The sequence below is a fragment of the Dendrobates tinctorius genome, unplaced genomic scaffold (genome assembly GCF_039654945.1).
Source record: "Dendrobates tinctorius isolate UK_male_01 unplaced genomic scaffold, ASM3965494v1 ptg000078l, whole genome shotgun sequence".
Taxonomy (NCBI): domain Eukaryota; kingdom Metazoa; phylum Chordata; class Amphibia; order Anura; family Dendrobatidae; genus Dendrobates; species Dendrobates tinctorius.
Genome location: NW_027361746.1, coordinates 11,013,246 through 11,034,515, shown reverse-complemented (window position 1 = coordinate 11,034,515; position 21,270 = coordinate 11,013,246). Strand labels below are relative to the sequence as shown.

At 50.4% G+C, this 21,270-nt stretch overlaps 1 protein-coding gene across 2 annotated transcripts in view; it reads left to right on the top strand.

The window, feature by feature from the left end:
* NNT (nicotinamide nucleotide transhydrogenase) overlaps positions 1-21,270 on the top strand; it is a 154,697-nt gene that overhangs the window by 61,786 nt on the left and 71,641 nt on the right. For both annotated transcript variants that reach the window (XM_073583412.1, XM_073583411.1), the window contains 2 exons: positions 734-844; positions 5,245-5,390. In XM_073583412.1, coding sequence (XP_073439513.1) covers positions 734-844; positions 5,245-5,390 — 257 coding nt within the window. The remainder of the gene's footprint in view (positions 1-733; positions 845-5,244; positions 5,391-21,270) is intronic.

The window sequence follows — 21,270 nt, the reverse complement described above, 5'->3', positions numbered from 1 at the left end:
CAGGGAGAGGAAAGAGGCTGTGTTCAGCAGATCAGAGAGTGGAGGGGGAGGAGAGCATCCTGGTTGTCAGAAAGGGAAGATCATAGAGTGCATGGATGGGGAGGTAACTACGAGAGAGAGAGAGCGCGGCACATGGGTTGTGGATCAGTGTACAGTGAGAGGAGACGTCAGACAGCAAGGGGGGGAAATTGCTTATAAGCATGAGTGTCTGACTGCACCGGAGTAAAGATGAAGGAGAAGTCACTCCAGGAATGAACACCCTGAAGATATGAGAGCTAGTGACCTCGGCACTAAACACAGACCCTGTATCTTGCATGTGTTTCTGGGCGGGACATATGACAAAAGACTGAAACTAGCAGCTAAATGCAAAATGAATATGAATAGAAGTCTAAAAATTAGTTACTGAAGATATAAAGATTGTAACCAGAAACTGCATTTTGTGATTACATGAGTTTGTCTAATATGTAAATTTCTTTGGTGATCTGATTCACTTAGGTGTTGCAAACATTCAAAATAGGAAATCTGGAAGGGTGCAAACACTTTTTCACACAACTTTGTGTCTGGGTTTTTTTTTTTTTTGTTGCTAAAAAAAAAAAAAAAAAAAATTCTGAGGGGGGATTTAGATTATTTTATTTAAGATACATTCTTGTTTTCCTGTGTATCCACAGCCAGTTAGACGTATTGCATTAGGTGTTTATTGCCAGTAATGACGTTTTCTTGGTCCTTTGTGCAGGTTTGACAGCTGTCGGCGGGCTTGCCCTGATGGGTGGCAGTTACCTCCCCTCCAGCACCCCTGAGGTCCTGGCTGTGCTCGCAGCGTTCGTGTCTTCTGTGAACATTGCAGGTAAGGGTCTCTGGGATGAATATAATCTGCATATGATTGGTACATGGAGTCCAAGAGCGCTGCTCATCTTCTCCCGTCCCATTTCCCGTACATAAGAGATTATTATTCCAAGGATGGAAGAATGGGTTTTCCGACTCCTGAGATCTAACCAGCAGCTCTTCTCCACGCCTAAACCTTTACATAAGGCTTCACCTGGTACTGGAAGGCTTGGGATATATGGCGAGTGCATGTGTCATGAACGCAACGTACTTGACTGGTACTGTGGTTGCGTTGCTGCTTGTGATATACAACTGGAGTTTGGTCTAATCGGCATCTCCATAACTTTTTGTAGCGCAACTGTCTGAGACTTTATGTCGCACGTGCAAAATCACTTTGCAGCCCTAGTGTTGGGGGACCCAGCAGTTGTGCTCGTATGATTACTTGTAAGATGCGGGTGTGGATGAATTAGAGATGCCTCACACTCCCAACTATATAACTCATTAAGGGTGGCAGTCTCTATCGATCGAGGCATTAAAAGGAACCCGTCGGCTAATCAATACTGCCTCAACCACCAGCAGCAGGAATTGGGGCAGGGAGAGGTCTGCGGGGTTGAGCCCAGTAGACCAGGCGGAAGCCACCAGGGACAAATCCTCCTAGTCTCCCTGTCCCTGGCTGTAGGTTTCTGTGAAAAGTTGCAGCATTCCTGAGTAAAACATACATGTCTGCTAAAAAAGACCCAGTCTCTGATTTGTGATGTCCATATTGCAGGCATCATTAATCTGTTTCCCTTTAACAAAAGCCTACTTTTTTACCCTACTGTTGGCCTTGGGGGGGAAAAAAAGATAGATGTGGCCATTTTTCTAGTGATAGCCGGTGTTTATCGTTGACCCCAGAGGCTATACCGATATAGAGTCTTTTAGGCTTGGTTCACACAGTCGTATTTCCCAGTCCGAATGTGGACTGCAATACACGGACTGAACGCGGGTCTCCATACCTGAGCTCGCAGCACATGTAAGTTGTGAGACCCTCGTTCAGTCCATACATTACGGTCTGTATACGGAGAATGTGAAAAATAAGGATGAATGACCTCATGGAGATCAACATCCAACACTGCGGAGACACAATCACATGTTTCTCAACGCAGTGATTCTAGAGCAATGCCCCCATCCCTTATGGGAAATATGCAAAAACATGCAAAACACAAGCCGCGGAGACACCATCACATGATTCTCAATGCAAGCAATGACTAGCCAGGTCATTCCCCGGGAAGGAACATGTGATGGTGTCTCTGCAGTGTTGGATGTTGATCTCCATGAGTTCATTCATCCTCATTTTCACAGTCTTCTGCTAGGCATTGCTCCTACTAGCCAGTTTCCTACTCCACACTGATGAAGGGCAATACCCCAAAACAGCTGCCTGTGGATGGATACCATGTTTTGGTATAGGTGGTTTCCTTCATTGGAGACTGCCCTTCCCGTGGTTGTTCCTTCCCAGGGAAAGACCTGGCTAGTCATTGCTTGCATTGAGAAACGTGATGGTGTCTCTGCGGCTTGTGTTTTGCATGTATACGGAGAATGACATACTGCAGTCTGAACGCGGACCTTAAGAATGTTCTTCTGGGTGTGACCTAAAAGCCTGTAGGATAGTCCCGTTATAGAGCAGGACGAGACTATCGGCACCTGTACACACAGACAAATCGCTTACCCATAACTGGAGCTCCATCGTTTTGTATCGTGTAGTGTCTCTGTACAGTCTGTGTTTTTTTTCTTTCTTTCTTTTGGACTAAAGGTTTGTTGTACAATTAACTTACGGGGAAGATGAGAAATACATTTTTTACTTTGCTTTTTAAAAAAAATAAAAATAAAATAAGCTTCCTCACTCCCAAAATGTAAGATGATCATGTAAAGAAAAAAAAATTTGGAGAGGCAAAAACTTGCAACCTTTCAAACACATCAAGTTTGGGCTGTGCTGATAAGTGATGCTGGGTGGGCTCTAGAGAAGAAGCTGGACAAGTATCTGATCTTGACCGGGTGAATTTTTTCTCTCCAATACGCTGGTGGTTACAGGCTACGGGAGATACTGGGTCACTAAGTTAATCCCTCTGGTGCTTCCCTTCATGCTACAGAAAGTTTCCATACATGAATTATTGCACTTTTGGGGGCAGTAATACATTATACATGGGGATCATTTTGCTCTGTCATGGTCATCTGGATCATTTTTCGGAGAACTTTTCTCTGCAGATTTGGGGGGTAAGGAGGTCCCAGCTTAGCAGGGAAAGTGATTTTATTGGCATCGGTGTCGACATTCTTCAATAATCAATTCAATGTGGAAAAATTATATGCGGCTAATTGAGCCAAATTGTCGTTTTGCCAGGATATTGCTTTTCCCTTACTCACTGTCTTTGTGTAAGTAATTCTTTAAATGGTTGTCACAAATAGAGCCAAGCTCTGCTCCGAAAATCTAAAGCAGCCGTGTGTAATATGCTAAAGCTTGCCTGGATTATTCCTTCCAGCAATACTGCGATGCATAAAATACAGGGCTCCAAGGAAAGCCATAAATGCGTGATCATAACCATCGAGGTGGCCATAGCAAGGTGTCAAGTGTGGTCCGGGTGATTGCAGCCTGACAGTCCGGACTGGCGGGTCCCCCACCGTCTGCATCTACATTTCAAGTGTTGAATACAGTGTTCCTTATTCTAGCCATAGCCGAGTATTGTATTCACTGGGTCTGATGGAAGATGCCAGTAACGCACCCACGGGTGCTGCTTGTGCACCATGCTGGTCACACGGGCAGGTATTGGCATCAATCCCTGGGTGACTATTGGACATGTCCTGATCATGGTGACCGGGTGTAACTATAGTACCTATTGTCCTGTAGATAACATGAGGGCCGCAGTGTCCCCTGCTCTTCTAAATGTGGCGACGGCCGCAGTGTCCCCTCCTCTCCTAAATGTGGCGAGGGCCGCAGTGTCCCCTGCTCTCCTAAATGTGGCGAGGGCCGCAGTGTCCCCTGCTCTCCTAAATGTGGCGAGGGCCGCAGTGTCCCCTGTTCTCCTAAATGTGGCGAGGGCCGCAGTGTCCCCTGCTCTCCTAAATGTGGCGACGGCCGCAGTGGCCCCTGCTCTCCTAAATGTGGCGAGGGCCGCAGTGGCCCCTGCTCTCCTAAATGTGGCGAGGGCCGCAGTGTCCCCTGCTCTCCTAAATGTGGCGAGGGCCGCAGTGTCCCCTGCTCTCCTAAATGTGGCGACGGCCGCAGTGTCCCCTCCTCTCCTAAATGTGGCGAGGGCCGCAGTGTCCCCTCCTCTCCTAAATGTGGCGAGGGCCGCAGTGTCCCCCTGCTCTCCTAAATGTGGCGAGGGCCGCAGTGTCCCCTGCTCTCCTAAATGTGGCGAGGGCCGCAGTGTCCCCTGTTCTCCTAAATGTGGCGAGGGCCGCAGTGTCCCCTGTTCTCCTAAATGTGGCGAGGGCCGCAGTGTCCCCTGTTCTCCTAAATGTGGCGAGGGCCGCAGTGTCCCCTGCTCTCCTAAATGTGGCGAGGGCCGCAGTGGCCCCTGCTCTCCTAAATGTGGCTAGGGCCGCAGTGTCCCCTGCTCTCCTAAATGTGGCGAGGGCCGCAGTGTCCCCTGCTCTCCTAAATGTGGCGAGGGCCGCAGTGTCCCCTGCTCTCCTAAATGTGGCGAGGGCCGCAGTGTCCCCTGCTCTCCTAAATGTGGCGAGGGCCGCAGTGTCCCCTGCTCTCCTAAATGTGGCGAGGGCCGCAGTGGCCCCTGCTCTCCTAAATGTGGCGAGGGCCGCAGTGGCCCCTGCTCTCCTAAATGTGGCGAGGGCCGCAGTGGCCCCTGCTCTCCTAAATGTGGCGAGGGCCGCAGTGGCCCCTGCTCTCCTAAATGTGGCGAGGGCCGCAGTGGCCCCTGCTCTCCTAAATGTGGCGAGGGCCGCAGTGGCCCCTGCTCTCCTAAATGTGGCGAGGGCCGCAGTGGCCCCTGCTCTCCTAAATGTGGCGAGGGCCGCAGTGGCCCCTGCTCTCCTAAATGTGGCGAGGGCCGCAGTGGCCCCTGCTCTCCTAAATGTGGCGAGGGCCGCAGTGGCCCCTGCTCTCCTAAATGTGGCGACGGCCGCAGTGGCCCCTGCTCTCCTAAATGTGGCGACGGCCGCAGTGGCCCCTGCTCTTCCAATTGTGGAGATGGCCAGCCTTCACAATAGGTGATGCTGCCACATCCCATCTGTACACCCACAATATAACAAGTGCTACATGATTGACCCATGGAAGGACCTACAACCATCCTAATGAGGTTCCGGAGGGTTATCGAAAACCCCAAATAGCTGCCAGTAGTCTCCAATCCTAACACCTCTTATCAGTACGGTGTGGTTGCACCATCGCAATGTACGATTATAACGTGCGTCTGGTTTTTCTCTCTGTAGGTGGCTTCCTGGTGACACAGAGAATGCTGGACATGTTCAAGCGTCCAACTGATCCCCCAGAGTACAACTACCTGTACCTGCTCCCAGCTGGTGTGTTTGTGGGGGGCTATGCTGCTGCACTCAACAGTGGATACACCATTGAGCAGGTGAGGGAGGATTTCTTGGTTATGCCTCTGTGAATTAACTATTTAATCCCTTTTTATTCTGTGGCAATCTTCACCTGCTGCTCAACAGCAGTAAATCTGCTCCCAAAACATATTGGATGGATTATTTTGCTTTTCTGTTTTCTGGGAGCATCCTCTTCTTAGCTGTAGATTTCAGTACCACGTCTTAAATTATTTTTTTTGGGATAGGACTGAAAGCATGATAGTCAGTCTACCTAGTTTTCACACCAGCACGTGCTGTGTCAGATACTGGAGAGGACCACTCACTTGTATGGGAGATAGCAGCCATACCAAACCTGTCCAAAGACAAAAGTGGAAGAGAAAAATCAGATCAGACCTTTTCTATATATTATTGAATCCATTTTAAGAGTTAATTCAATCTGAGCAAATGATCACAATGATGTCCACAGTTTAGACAATAACTTGATGGTTGTTGGGGTCTCGCCAAGCCCGAGAATGGTCCTCCAAGATGCCCACTGAAGTGACGCCGTACCAACCCATGCACATCACCGCTCCATTTACAGTCTATAAATCTGCCAGAGTGAGTCATTGCCCGGCAGCCTTATACACAATGAGTGGAGCGGTGGTGAGTGCAGTGCCATCTGGTCATTCAAATGGGGCACTTCAAGGCTGCATTCTTAGGTGAAGATCCCTGCTTTGGGACCCTCGACAAATCAGTAAGTTATCCCTTTGTGTGGATGGGTCATAACTTGCTCAATTGGGAATAACCCTTGTTGGGTTGTCTAGGCATGGGGTGCAAGTCTGCAAGAACTCTGTGACTGCAGACTTGTGAATCCTCGCAGTGTGCACTGTCGAGATCCTCCAGTTATAGGCAGGAGTGAGAGGCAAGTCCCCGCGTCTACATATTATTCGAGCACGAGGAAGACACTCAATTAGCACCGGAGTATGCTTAGATTACCCCTTATCCGTGCACGTTTGCTCATCACTGCTCGTCACCATACATCTGTCCGTGTAACCGGGTGTAAAGCGAGCAACCATCTGTAAGATGGAGGGTCCATGCTGGATATGGCCAGGAGGCCGACTGTGTGTAATATCCAGGGCAATGTTATATCAACCTCCGTACTTGTATCTACACCATAAACGCAGTGTTTGGTGTATGTGTGTAATTACCATGGATCGCAGCCTTTTTATAACCCTCCAACCCAGAGGGAGATGCTTGTCAGCACAGCTATTTCCAACATGGACGTTGGCCCAAATTGAACATACGTCAATCCTCGCGAGCCATTTGGCAAACATCTAAAGTAACGTAAACTAATAATCACAGCCCCCTCCAATTCCCCAGCATGGATGAGTTCTGTAGACCTAAAACAATTATATCCCCCTATGAAAAACCTAATTCTTAGTAAGCCGGGTGGAATCCAGTTCCATAAACACGAGAAACCAGATATTGCGTGATTCTTTATTACCTACAGGATTACATACGTCTGCAGAGGATTTAATGGAATCCGCGCCAAAGACGAGAGCCAACAAGCCTTGTAATGGTTCCTATTCTCTGCCTCTATGAAGCAGTCTAGTTATTAATGTAATGGACGACCCTCGCTGTGCGCAGACACCGGGCCGAGCGAGGCTTCTCTACACATGGCGCAACTCCTCCCTAATACTGTTAGGGGTTCATGCAACGGGCTGATATTTAATACCAGGCTGAGCAAATAATGGCACTTTTGACTTTTTTGACTTTTTTTTTTTTTTTTTCCAACTTCGTTAAAAATAAAAAGATCTCAACCTTTTTAGGAGGGTCCAGGAGGTTTTTTTTTGTGCACATATGGCCACATTCTGACTTTTTCAGATATTTTCTTTTCTTGAAGAGACCAGAGGAAAAATACCTTTTTTTTTTTTTTTTATAATTTTCTTTTTTTTTTACATTTAATATTATTTTGTATTTTGAACTTTTCAACATTTTGCATACAAGGCTGTTACCTTTTAATTCTGCGCATTGGAATGATTATATCAATATAATTTATCTAACTTTTTTGTGAGTGGGCAATTCTGTCATTAATTTATTTTCCTCTACGACGTTCACCATTTGGTTTTAAATAATATGTAATCTTTATTTCTTTCTCGCTTCATTGGGGACACAGGTTACCATGGGTGTATGCTGCTGTCGCTAGGAGGCTGACACTATGCAAATAAGAAAGTTAGCTCCTCCCCAGCAGTATACACCTACCGACAGGCCCAAATTACCTCCGTTTTTGCTTAGTGTCTGAAGGAGGCGGACCTGGATCTAACACCAGATCCGCAGTATTTTTTCTTTAGGCCGGGGTCACACTAACCGACGTAAAATACGGTCAGTATTTTACATGCGTAATACGGATGAATGGCCCCTAAACAGTGCTCCGTATGTCATCCGTAATCAAGGTGTGGTCGCGTATTTTGCGCTTGTAAGCATCCGTATGGCGAGATTTTCTCGCAGGCTTGCAAAATGGACATATAATGGAGCCCTATGACAGGGTTTATAACAGAAACAAAATAATCTTTCTCTCTCACCCATGACAGCACCACGGAGAGAGGGGATCCGCCCTTCAAGGACAGGAACCTACAGATAAAAAGGGCGGTACCTCTCCTCCGCCTTCAGTTGGGTTCCTGTCCCTGACGGGGGGGACCCACAGTACGGCGTACCTGTGTATCAAAGGAAGAGTCCGAGGCCGGCCTGTGCGGTATTCGGCAACGGGAAGGCCCCTGTCGCGGCAGGAACGGTGCCCGAAGCCGCCACCGCTGGGGCTGATGCGGGCTGCCGGGTGAGCGGGGGGAGACGCCAGAGTCGCCGCTCCGGAAAGGAGATAGGGGCTCGTGGGGACCCGGTGGAAGCGCGGGCAGCGCCATGGTACAGAGTGTACCAAGATGGCCGCTGCCCCGGAAGTAGAGGAGTGGCTTCCGGGTCCCTGAATCAGGCACATGCGCAGGAGCGCGCTCCCCGACCAGCGCGATGCAGGATGGGAGCGGTGACGTCACGCGGGCGGCAACTTTAAAAATGGTGGGTACAGAAACTCCTACCTTGAAGCGATCCTAATAATGGAGGATAGCGACCAGCAACAGAAGCAGCATGCCAGGCAGCAGCTCAAGCAGCAGCACCACCGACACCACCACCGACAAAAGGAACGAAACAGAGAGGGCCGTTCCAGCAGTCACTCCACGCGGCGTAGTACGTCAGCGGCAAGGAGCAAATCGCCACCAGGAGATCAGCCTATACAGGACCTGACTCCATCTCCCGAACCGGTACCTGCAGCTGCGCACCTCTTGGGGGTAAGTGATCTTCGTGAATGTTCACCCTTGTAATACAATTCCTCTCCCTTATTAGGGAAAGAAGGCGGCAAAAAAGAACAGGGAATGTCCCACTTGCGCTAGACCCCTACCTGTATCATGGGAGAAAAAACTATGTGAGTCTTGCACAAAAGAAATTCTTTGTCAGGAGACTCCGGATTTCGCATCCGACCTAAGGGCCGCAATTAAATCAGAGGTTCAGAGTGCCCTCGTGTCCCTTAAGCATAGGGATAAAACGAGGAAGAAAGACACGATAGAAACCTCCCAGTCAGACTCTTCCACGTCGGGAGAAATCACGTCTAAAACCTCGGAATCCGGCTCCTCATCCTCAGACGAGGAAACGGGAGGGCGTCACTGTTTTCCCCTAGAAGAGGTAGACAGACTAGTAAAAGCTGTAAGATCTACCATGGGGGTATTGGATCCTAGGCCGGATAAAACAGTCCAGGACATAATGTTCGGCGGACTAGGCCAGAAAAAACAGAGTATTTCCGCTTAACGAAATTGTCAAGGGCCTAATCAAAAAAGAATGGGACAAGCCAGACAGGAAAAATACTACAGTCCCGTCCCTTAAAAGAAAATATCCCTTTGAGGAGGAGGCATCTACGTCTTGGGATAAAGCCCCGAAACTTGATGTAGCAGTCGCTAAGGCCTCAAAGAAATTCGCCCTTCCCTTTGAGGACATGGACACCCTCAGGGACCCCCTAGATAAAAAGGCGGATACCTTTCTAAAGGGGCATGGGAGTCGGCAGGCGGTAACCTCAGGCCAGCAATAGCGGCGACATGTACCTCAAGAGCCCTAATGGTATGGGTGGACCAACTTGAGAAACAGCTGAGGGAAGGGACACCAGGAGATAAGATCTTAGATTCTATCCCAGTAATAAGGGGAGCGGCTGCATTCCTAGCGGACTCATCGGCCGGTTCAGTCAGGCTATCGTCCAAAACAGCAGCACTTTCAAACACGGCCCAAAGGACACTGTGGCTTAAAAGTTGGCCAGGGGACCTACAGACCAAAATGAAATTATGTTCAATCCCCTGTGAAGGGAAATTTCTTTTTGGGGAGATGTTAGATGACATCCTCCAGAAAGCAGGAGACAAGAAGAAAGAATTCCCAAATTTAGGGCCAGCAGCATTTAAGAGGCCCTTTCGAAATAGGAGGTTTTTTCAGAGGAGACCACCGAGGGAACAAAAGTGGGATGACAAAAGAAGAGAGAGAGGGTTCTTTAATAACTCCCCGAGACAAAAAGCCCTCAGAGTGACAGTACGCCCAGGGTGGGGGGGAAGGTTAAAGGAGTCCTCCAGGAGGTTCCCCTGCAGGATATGGGCGAAGGGTTCTACTCCCCTCTTTTTCTAGTAACCAAACCGGACGGCACCTTTCGAACAATTATAAAGCTGAAAAAGCTAAACGAATATGTCAGGAATCAGAGCTTCAAAATGGAGTCGATCAGGTCCACCACCAAAGTCCTGTTCCCAAACTGCTACATGACGGTGTTAGATCTCAGCGACGCCTATTATCACGTCCCTATCCACAAAGACTCCAGAAAATATCTCAGGTTAGCCGTCTCAATAAAGGGCAAGGTGAAAGAATTCCGGTACAGAGCCCTGCCATTTGGAATATCGATAGCCCCGTGGGTATGCACCAAAATAATAGCGGAAATGATGGCCATATAAGGGAACAAGACATAATAATCCCGTATCTAGACGATTTCCTAATAGCAGGCAGCTCGGCTCAAAAATGCAGAGAACAGAGGGACAGGGTGATGGACACTCTACAAGGCCTAGGCTGGCTTGTAAATCTAAAAAAATCAAGATTGGAGCCCAGCAGGGTACAAGAATTCTTGGGCCTAACACTAGACTCAAACATTCAGGAGTGTCGCCTCCCAGACCACAAAAAGGAGAAAATTGCTCAAATTACAGTGAGAGCAATCCAAAATCCCTCTATGACACTAAGGAAGGCTATGTCACTGCTGGGTTCCCTATCCGCCTGCCTGCCAGCAGTTCAATGGGCTCAGTTACACACGAGAGATCTCCAGTGGGACGTATTAGCCAACCAGGCAGCAATAGGGGGACACCTAGAGGGTCGTATTACCCTAAATTCAAGAACTATTCATTCCCTAGCTTGGTGGAGAAACCAGGAAAACTTGTCCAAAGGGATCCCCTGGGTAACAAAGATAACACACATAGTGACAACGGATGCCAGTCCCACGGGATGGGGAGCACACATGAACAACGAGGTGACTCAGAACGTATGGGGAGATCAAGAACTAAAAGCCTCCTCAAATCAAAAAGAGCTTCTAGCAGTAGGCTATGCACTGACACACTTCCTACCCCTGCTCCAGAATCACCATGTCCGCATTCTTTCGGGCAATCAAGTCACAGTGGCCTATATAAATCATCAGGGGGAACCAGGTCCCAAGCCCTAATGGACACATCCGCCAAAATCCTCAAACTGGCAGAGGCAAACCTGCTATCTCTGACAGCCCTACACATCCGGGGTACAGAGAATCAAAGGGCAGACTTTCTGAGCCGCACCCAATTACGACAGGGGTAATGGGTACTAAAGTGGTCATTTTTCGGAAGATTGTAAAAATGTGGGGGACCCTAGACATAGATCTGTTTGCCGATTTCAAAAACAAAAAAGTAGACACCTTCTGCTCCCTAGATCCCAGGGGGAATCCTCTAACTCTGGACGTGTTTATTCTCCCATGTACACAGAGTCTAACATATGCCTTTCCCCCAATCATGCTCATTCCAGCGGTACTAAAGAAAGTCAGGGAAGACGGGGCAAGAATGATACTGATAGCCCCTTTCTGGCCCAAAAGAACCTGGTTTTCCTGGCTAAGAATGCTCTCGGTAACCGACCCATGGATCCTACCGGATCTCCCTGACCTGCTGTCGCAGGGCCCAGTGTTACATCCTCAGGCACCGAACCTCCATTTAACAGCATGGAATTTGAGAGGGCACTGATGAGGGACAGGGGATTTTCAGAGAACCTGATAACTACACTGCAAAAAAAGTAGGAAACCGGTTACCATGAGAGTTTATGGCAGAACATGGAAAAAAATTCCTATCCACTTCTAGGGCAAAGGTTCAGGACGGGGTTCAGATTGATAAGAATTTCTACAAAAGGGCCTAGAACAGGGTCTGGCGGTCAACACATTAAAAGTACAAATATATAACCATGATGTGGCAGGTGACCCCTGGGTAGCACGGTTTATTAAGGCCGCAACCAGATCTAGGCCAATAACTAGTCAAAGGTTACCGTCATGGGACCTGAATCTTGTACTTTCAACACTGACATGCCCTCCGTTCGAACCAATTTACTCGGCACCCCTAAAAATCCTATCACTTAAAACGGTGCTTCTGGTGGCACTAACATCAGCTCGAAGAGTGAGCGATATTCAAGCCTTATCAGCAGGGCCACCTTTTACAAAAATTCTAGAGGATAGAGTCATCCTAAAACCTGACCCTGCCTATCTACCTAAAGTATCATCACATTTCCACAGGTTCCAAGAGGTAGTCCTTCCTTCCTTCCTTTTGCCCAAATCCAAAAAATAAGGGGGGAAGAAAAATTCCACACTTTAGATGTTAAAAGGTGCCTAGTACAGTACTTAGAGGCCACCAAAAAATGTAGGAAGGAAGGCTCTCTTTGTATGTTTCCATGGTCCTCTGAAGGGGCTCAAGGCATCCAAGAGTACCCTGGCAAGGTGGCTAAGGGATGCGATTGCCCTGGCATACTCATCCAGTGGAAATACTATCCCGGAGGGGCTGAGAGCTCATTCCACAAGGGCAATGGCGACCTCATGGGCTGAAAGATCTGAGGTATTAATAGAACAAATCTGTAAGGCGGCCACCTGGTCATCACCTTCGACCTTTTTTAGGCACTATAGATTAGTTCTAGCCTCTACGTCTGACCTGACCTTCGGGAGAAGGGTCCTTCAGGCGGTGGTCCCTCCCTAAGCTACCAATCTCTGTAATTCTCTCCGTGGTGCTGTCATGGGTGAGAGAGAATAGCTTAGTTACTCACCGATAACGGTGTTTCTCAGAAGCCAAGACAGCACCCGCTTATTCCCCTCCCCTTCACGAGTATGGTGAGCACGTTTTTTCTGTGAGTAGAGTGTTTCCGTTTAGGCACGGTGCTTTTGATAAATAAGCAGTATTATAATATTGTGTATATATTTCTGTTGTCTAACTAACCTGGAGACCCTCTGATGCTCTGTAACCAACTGAAGGCGGAGGAGAGATACCGCCCTTTTTATCTGTAGGTTCCTGTCCCTGAAGGGCGGCTCTCCTCTCTCCATGGTGCTGTCATGGGTTCTGAGAAACAGTTACTCACCGATAACGAAGCTATTTCACCTTTATTTTTCAGATACAGCTTGTCGGGTAACGGTGCAGAATGCTCACCCTGTTTTCCCACATTTAAGCGACCGAGAGAGCAGTGTGGTGTCACCTACATCGCCTACTCTCGGACCCGCTGGCACGACTTTGTCTCCTGTCCCCCGTAAGGGTGTTTCAGGGCGACTCTCGGTGGCCAGTCCTTGCCTATTCCCCTCCTCATCCCTCTCCTCGGAGAGGGCTGAGAGGAAGACGGTGGTCACCAGTGGTGGCCTTCCCCCTTATTCTTAAGGGGTGACAGTCTTCTGCGCCGTCGGGAAACGGTGCGGGAAGGAGGATTGTTTCCCCCAGGACCTTCTTCCCCGAGGGCTCCTGATGTCATCCTCAGCTATGAAGAGGAGCCGGATTCAAGAGACAGGTAGTAGGAACCCCCCCCGAGCCGTTAAGCCCCCTGCATCCCCTGCTTCTCCTCCATTCAGATTAAAATTCCGCGCCATTTTCTTCACATAGCGCGTGCTGTCCGACATTTTTTTCTTACAGCCCTCTTCCTCTGGGCTGTTTTCTGGTTAGGCCACTCCCCCTCCTGGCTGGCATCAGCCAATAGGCACCTTCCTTTCATTCTCCAGCGCCGGGCCCGTCCCCCTGCCTGTTCCTATGCCCCGTCTCTCCCTTTACTTTCATAGCACGCTGGCCACGCCCTCTCCGGCGGGCCAGCCTATCAGGACGCCGCTTTCGATTTTTCTGGCCGGACACGCCCCCTTCTTTTTGGCGCTCTCGGCCTGTCTGGCCAATAACTAGAGGTGCCTAGGTTGTTAACCCCGCCCTCCGTCCTGCTCTTCTCGTGGCTCAGAGGGCACAGCCTCCATCTTGTGCTCCTGCAGCGTTTTTTCTCTCTGGGACCTCAGATACCAGCCTCCTCATCTGTGTTCCGGCGGGGGGACTCTGTTACCTGCGCTACTGCTGCTGCATCGCTGGGTGACTGGTAGGCTCTTCTTTTCTTACCCTGACCGGCTGTCAACTCTCCTCAGCAGTATCATCTCCATAGCGGTCTGCTGCAGTATTCACTTAGACTCTTCCTATGCCCAATTCTGCAGGGGCCTCTGCCTATATCCCCACGGTAGTCCACTACGCTTGTGCCCGCTGTAAGAGAAAGTGGGCTTCAGGCCAGTCGTCGCCTTTCTGCTTGTCCTGCAGTCCTTCCACCATGTCGGCGCCTCAGGACTCCTCTAACGCCCGGGATGAGAGCACTCCCCCACCTCCTGAGTGGGCCATTGCCATGTCCAAGTCGGTTTCAGACCTCACCAAAATTTCACAGTCCCTGGTACAGGTCCTGGAACATATGCCACATCCCTCTGCTGCCACCAGTGCTCCGAACACCTCTCACTGTGATTCGCACGCACCTGACCATGACCTTCCCATGGACAGATCAGGAGAAAGGACTAGGAAGTGAACTCTGTCTAGCTCTTCCTCAGATTCGGCAGCACCAAGGGTGCCCCTCTCTGCCGGTTCCCCTCCTCGGATCAGACGTAGCCTCTCTGTCAGTGTCTGACTTGGACGCAGATCACACCTCTAGAACGCAGGACATGGTAGGTAGCCTTATTTCGGCTATTGTACAAACACTTGAATTTAAGGAGTAAAATGCTACTGCTCAGGACCAATCCGTTTCTTTCCAACGGGTAAAACACCCTTCCAAGCTTTTTCCCAATCACAACGAGTTTGACATCACTACCTCTAGAAATTGTGAAAATCCGGGAAGAAAACATCTGGACATCCTTTAGTCCTGACCTCGTTAGCAAATGGTCAGAATCTCCTAAGGTGGACCCGCCGGTTTCACGTTTAGCATCTCAAACAGTCCTGTCCATTCCCGATGCGGCATCTCTCAAGGACACTACGGATAGACAGATTGAGGCCTTAGCCAAGTCAGCCTTTGAGGCATCAGGCACTTCCTTTTGCCCTAACTTTGCCTCCTCATGGGTGGCGAAAGCAACATCTGCCTGGGCCAAGATACTCCGTCGAGGCATTGTGGCAGCAGCTCCCCCAGAGGAGCTAGCAGATTTAGCAGATCAAATTGCCCATGCTGGTAAATATTTGTTGAACGCCTCCCTGGATGCTGCGGCTTGCTCAGCAAGAGTTAACGGCAACATTATTGCTATTCACCGCATCCTTTGGTTGAAGGCTTGGAACGCAGATCCGGCTTCCAAAAAATCTCACTGGCCTTCCTTTCCAGGGCGCAAGACTCATTGGGGCCAAGCTAGACCAGATCATTTCGGATGCCACCGGAGGCAAAAGTACTTCTCTGCCCCAATCCAGGCCAAGACGCACCTTCAACATAAAGGGCCCTCAGCCTTTTCGGCCCTTTCGGCCTTTCTCTTCCTCAGGCGGATCCTCTCAACAGGACCGTCCGTCCACTCAGGGGAGAAAGAAGAAAACCTTCCTTCAAACCTGCCCCTTGCTGGAGGTCTAAGAGCCGCTGCTCTAAGCCCTCTGGTTCTCACGGCCACAGATTTTCCTCTAAATGACGGGTCACCCCCACCTGGGAATCTTTCCAGGGTGGGTGGGAGGCAGGCTCCTTCTTTTCAAGGAAACTTGGTTGGCGGCGGTCGACGCCTGGGTCAAGGAGGTTGTCACATCAGGCTGCAAAATAGAATTTTCTTCGCCCCCAAAGGGATGTTTCTTCCTTTCTCGTCCACCAAAACAGCCCTCTCATGCCCCAGGGTTTTCCCAGGCTGTCTCGTCTCTCCTAAACTCAGGAGTGATTGTACCCGTTCTTTGGCACGAACTGTTTTCCGGGTTTTACTCAAACCTGTTCGTAGTCCCAAAAAAGGACGGCGCCCTTCGACCTATCTTGGACCTCAAGCAGTTGAATTGTCACCTTCGGGTTCGCCATTTTCGAATGGAGTCCTTACGCTCAGTGATCGCCTCCATGGAACCGGGGGGCATATCTTTGCTCTGTGGACATTCAGGATGCTTACTTGCATGTTCCTGTTTGTGTGCAGCATCAGAAGTTCCTCAGATTTGCCATACAGGAGTGCCATTATCAGTTCACAGCTCTCCCATTCGGTCTGGCGTCCGCCCCCAGAGTCTTCAGAAGATCATGGCGGCGGTCATGGCCATCCTTCGTTCAAAGGGGATTCTTATAACCCCTTATCTCGACGATCTCCTGATCAAGGGTCCATCTCGCCGAGACTGCAATCACAGCCTCCAGATCACTCTGGACACGTTGCATAGCCTCGGCTGGATAGTCAACAAAGAAAAGTCTACCCTGATCCCAACTCAGCGTCTCGTATTTCTGGGCATGGAATTCGACACCAGCCAAGCTTGAGTCTTCCTTCCAAAGAAGAAAATTTCTTCCCTCCAACGGGAGATCAAAGCCCTAGAGCGCCCGGTCCCTCTTCCCATTCGGCTCTGCATGAGAGTCCTAAGGAAGATGATTGCTTCATTCGAAGCAGTGCCGTATGCCCAGTTTCACTCTCTCCCTCTCCAGCTGGCCCTCCTGTCTGCTTGGGACAAGACGCCTTCCTCCCTGGACCGCCCAGTGCTTCTGCCTCTCAAGGTGAGGCAATCCCTAACCTGGTGGATGTTTCCCACCTCGGTCCTATGCGGGAGATTCTTCCTTCCCATTCGATGGCAGGTCATCACCACCGATGCCAGTCTCCTGGGTTGGGGAGCGGTTTTTCTCCACCTCACGGCGCAGGGCCGCTGGGATGCTCAGGAAGCTCTCCTACCAATCAGTCTCTTGGAGATCAGGGCGATCTTTCTTGCCCTCATCCGCTGGCAGCCCATCCTCGCGGGGAAGCCGGTCCGCATCCAGTCGGACAATGCCACGGCCGTGGCGTACATAAACCACCAAGGCGGAACTCGCAGCAAGCAGATCATGCTGGAGGTGGCAAAGATTCTGCGTTCGGCGGAAAGCCATGTTCCCGCCATATCAGCCGTACACATTCCAGGAGTGGACAACTGGGAAGCCGATTTCCTGAGCCGTCAAGGGCTCGTGTCAGGCGAGTGGACTCTCAACCCCGACTTCTTTCACCAAATTTGTCTAAGGTGGGGTGTTCCGGGCGTCGACCTCATGGCATCTCGAGCAAACCACAAGGTTCCCTAGTAGGTAGCCAGGTCTCGGGATCCGATGGCTATCGGTTGCGACTCTCTGGTATTCCCGTGGTCCCAGTTTCGCATGCCTTATCTGTTTTCACCTCTTCCCTGATCCCAAGAATCGTAAAAAAGAAAGGCAGAAGGGGTTCCCGTTCTGTCAGTAGCTCCAGATTTGCCACAAAGGGCGTGGTATGTGGAGCTAGTAAAAATGCTCTCGGACGTCCCCTGAAGGCTTCCAGACCGTCCGGATCTTCTATCACAGGGGCCCCTCTTCCACCCAAATTCTCGGTCTCTGAATTTAATGGCATGGTCGTTGAGGCCGCGGTCCTGAGAGACGCAGGTTTTTCCCACAAGGTCATCCAGACCATGATTAAAGCATGGAAGCCGGCGTCATCTCGCATCTATCACAGATGTTGGAAAGCTTTTTTTCGGTGGTGAGGACAACAGTGTGTTTCCTATGACTTTTTTTTTTTCTTCCTTCTGTTCTGGGTTTTCTGCAGACTGGTCTCGACTCCAGCCTTTCCCTCAGTACCTTAAAGGGTCAGGTGTCCGCTCTAGCTATCCTTTTCCAAAGAGATCTGGCTTCTTTTCCCCAGGTGAAGACTTTTCTTCAGGGTGTCGCTCACATAGCGCCTCCGTACCAGTCTTCTGTCGATCCATGGGATTTGAATCTTGTTTTATTCGGACTCCCATGACAGCACCACGAGAGAGGGGATCCGCCCTATAGGAACAGGAAACCTACAGATACAAAAAGGGCGGCACCTCTCCCACGCATCAGTTGGTTTCCTGTTCCTGAGGGGACGGGATCCTACAGAAGAACCGGATCCCAGGCCGGCCAGCCGATACCGGTAGCGAGGGGGTCTCCTACCTCGGCCTGGTGCGGATCTCCTGGAGGACGCCACGGTGGCCCAGGATGGGTGTCACGGCGGTGGCGTGTGCAGCAGGGAGCGGCGTCCGGAGGATGTCCGTCTCCGGAATTAGGCCGCCGCCGGTAAGTATATTCCCCCCGGGGGTTCCCGGCTCCGGCGGCGCAGGTACGACGGCAGCGCTGTGCAGGGGGCTGCGACCGGGCGCTGCTTCCGGAGCTCCCGGGCGTCCCGCGGGACTTCCGGTGTTTCCCGGGGTAGCGGTGACGTCAGGGGGCGGGCGGAGGATGCGCTTCCGGGTCAGCGCGCCTCTGCGCATGCGCGAGGATTCCAAGATGGCGGCGCCCATCGGAAACACCGATGGGTCCGGCGCCAGCTGGGGCAGGGAGCCCCGTTAAGGGGGGGGGAGGGGCGCGGCATGGATACTGCTGACCGGAGGAGGGGTATTTAGGCGGGACCCTGGCAGGGTACTTTGCCTTGGCCACATTACTACATGCAGCAGTGTACAGCAGCAGCAGTGGTAATGGAGAGTGATCGAGAGCAGCAGCAGCAGCGGCAGAAGCAAGGGCGACAGCAGCGGCAAACATCACTGCCACCCCTGGATGACCTTCGGCAGGTCAAACAGAAAAAGAAAGTGTCCCGTGACAGTAATGCGGGACGAAGTGACCAGTCCACTCGTAAGAGCTCCTCCAGGCAGACAGGAGCATCGACCGAAAGAAATCCCCCTCGTTCTCCGGTACTTGATTGTGGCACTGGTAAGTGATCTTCGTGAAAGTTCACTCAGTGACGGGACCCCCTTCTGTGTTTTTTTTTCTTTTTCTAGGGGAAAAAAGCTACAAGTAAAAATAAACATAGGGAATGCGCACTCTGTGCATGCCCATTACCGGACGCGTGCCTCAAAAGATTATGCCTCCCCTGTATTCAGCAGACGGTAGCAGATGAGTCGCCCGCAGTAGCGGCGAGTTTAAGGGACATTGTCAGGGCAGAAATGAGGGAAACCCTAAAGTCCTTGTCCCAGCCGCAAAGTCTAAGGGGCGAGGTCCCGGCGGAGTCTGATTCCTCGGTAGAGTGGAGAAAAAGCAGAGACTCCCAGGCTTCATCTCCCTCGTCCTCCTCAGGAGAAGAGGACTCGGGGCGATTTTGTCTGCCTCTTGACCGGGTAGACAAGCTGGTCAAAGCAGTCAGAGGGACAATGGAGGTAGAGGAACCTAAGCCCCATTTGTCCATGCAGGATGTCATGTTCTGTGGGCTGGAACAGAGGAAGCGGAGAGTCTTTCCGTTAAATCAAAAGATACAGGATCTGATCCACAGAGAGTGGAAAAACCGGACAAAAGAGGGTCGCTACCACCAGCCCTCAAACGAAGATACCCCTTCGACGATCCGGCAGTAAGTTCTTGGGACAGAGCCCCCAAATTAGATGCAGCCATTGCAAAGGCATCAAAAAAATCCTCGCTCCCCTTTGAGGACATGGGATCCCTTAAAGATCCCTTAGACAGGAAGGCTGATACTTTCCTGAAAAACACCTGGGAGATGGCGGCCGGGTCCTTAAGACCAGCAGTGGCTTCAACGTGCACGGCCAGATCCATGATGGTCTGGTTGGACCAGTTGGAGTCACAACTAAAACAAGGTACATCAAGACAGACAATTCTTGGGGCCCTACCGACCATCCAAGAGGGAGCAGCCTTCCTAGCAGATGCCTCAGCGGATGCAGTGAGAATGGCCGCCAGAGCAGCAGGTCTCTCTAATGCAGCTCGCAGAGCCCTGTGGCTAAAGTGCTGGCAGGGAGACATCCAGTCCAGAGCAAAGCTCTGTGGGATTCCATGTGAGGGCGAATATTTGTTTGGAACTGTCCTAGACGAGCTGCTTGAGAAGGCGGGGGACGACAAGAAAAGATTCCCAAACCTTTCGTCAGCGTCCTACCGTCGTCCATTTGGTAGAAGGAGATTTGGCCAGGGGAGAAGGCGCAACTCTTCGCCTGTTAGAGATCGGCCCAGATGGGAAGAGAGAAGGAGACGAGGTACGGGCTATATGTTCACACGCTCGTCGAGAGATCAAAAGAGACCAAACCAATGACTAGCAGTTCCCGTGGGGGGTAGACTGTCATCCTTCTTCCCGGCATGGTCACAGATTACGAATAGTGACTGGGTGCGTAAGGTAATATCCACCGGGCTTAGGTTGGAATTTACCCAGATCCCGCGGGACACCTTTAAACTAACCCCCTTAAGATCTTCTCATCTCGAACAAGCGGCTTTAGAAGCGGAAGTCTTGAGCCTATGCCAGAAAAATGTCCTGGTAGAGGTTCCAGAAGCTGAAAGGGGAAGGGGGTTTTACTCTCCCCTGCTTCTAATCCAGAAACCTGATAACACATTCAGAACGATTATAAACCTTCGTTCCCTTAACGAGTTTTTGATTAATCATACATTCAAAATGGAGTCCATTAATACAACAATAAAGATATTGTTTAAAGGTTGTTTTATGGCAGTCATAGATTTGAAAGACGCGTACTATCATGTACCTATCTATACAGACTTCCAGCAGTTCCTGAGGGTGGCAGTTTCAGTAGAAGGCACAGTGCGACATTTTCAGTATAGAGCCCTTCCCTTTGGTCTCTCAGCAGCTCCCAGGGTTTTTACAAAGATAGTGGCCGAAGTTATGGCTCACTTACGGGAGGTTGACGTCTTAATCATTCCATATTTAGACGATTTCTTGATTGTAGGAAAATCGGTGGGTCATTGTAAATCCCAGATAGAAAAAGCTAGATCCAGGTTAGAAAACCTGGGATGGATTTTAAACTACGAGAAATCCCGACTCCAGCCCTTAAAAATACAGAAATTTTTAGGGTTAGTACTAAATTCAGAGACTCAGCGGTGCCTGCTGCCACTAGATAAAATACAAAAGATACAGGAGCAGGTTCTTCAGGCAATTGATAATCCATCTATGACCCTCAGACAGGCCATGTCCCTGTTAGGCTCTCTAACGTCGTGCATCCCAGCAGTAAGGTGGGCACAGTTCCATACCAGACCCCTTCAAAACGACGTCTTGGTTAATAGCAGGGCCCTTGGAGGCTCCTTACAAGGTCGGATGTGGCTAAGCCCCTCAACTGTTACATCACTGAGATGGTGGCTTGATAGTGAGAACCTAGCGTCTGGGGTGCCCTGGATAACACAGATAACCCGTATTATAACCACAGACGCAAGTTCCTTCGGTTGGGGAGCCCATATGGGGGACATAGTGTTACAGGGACAGTGGGATTCTGATTCTGAAATCTCATCCAACCAGAGAGAGCTATTGGC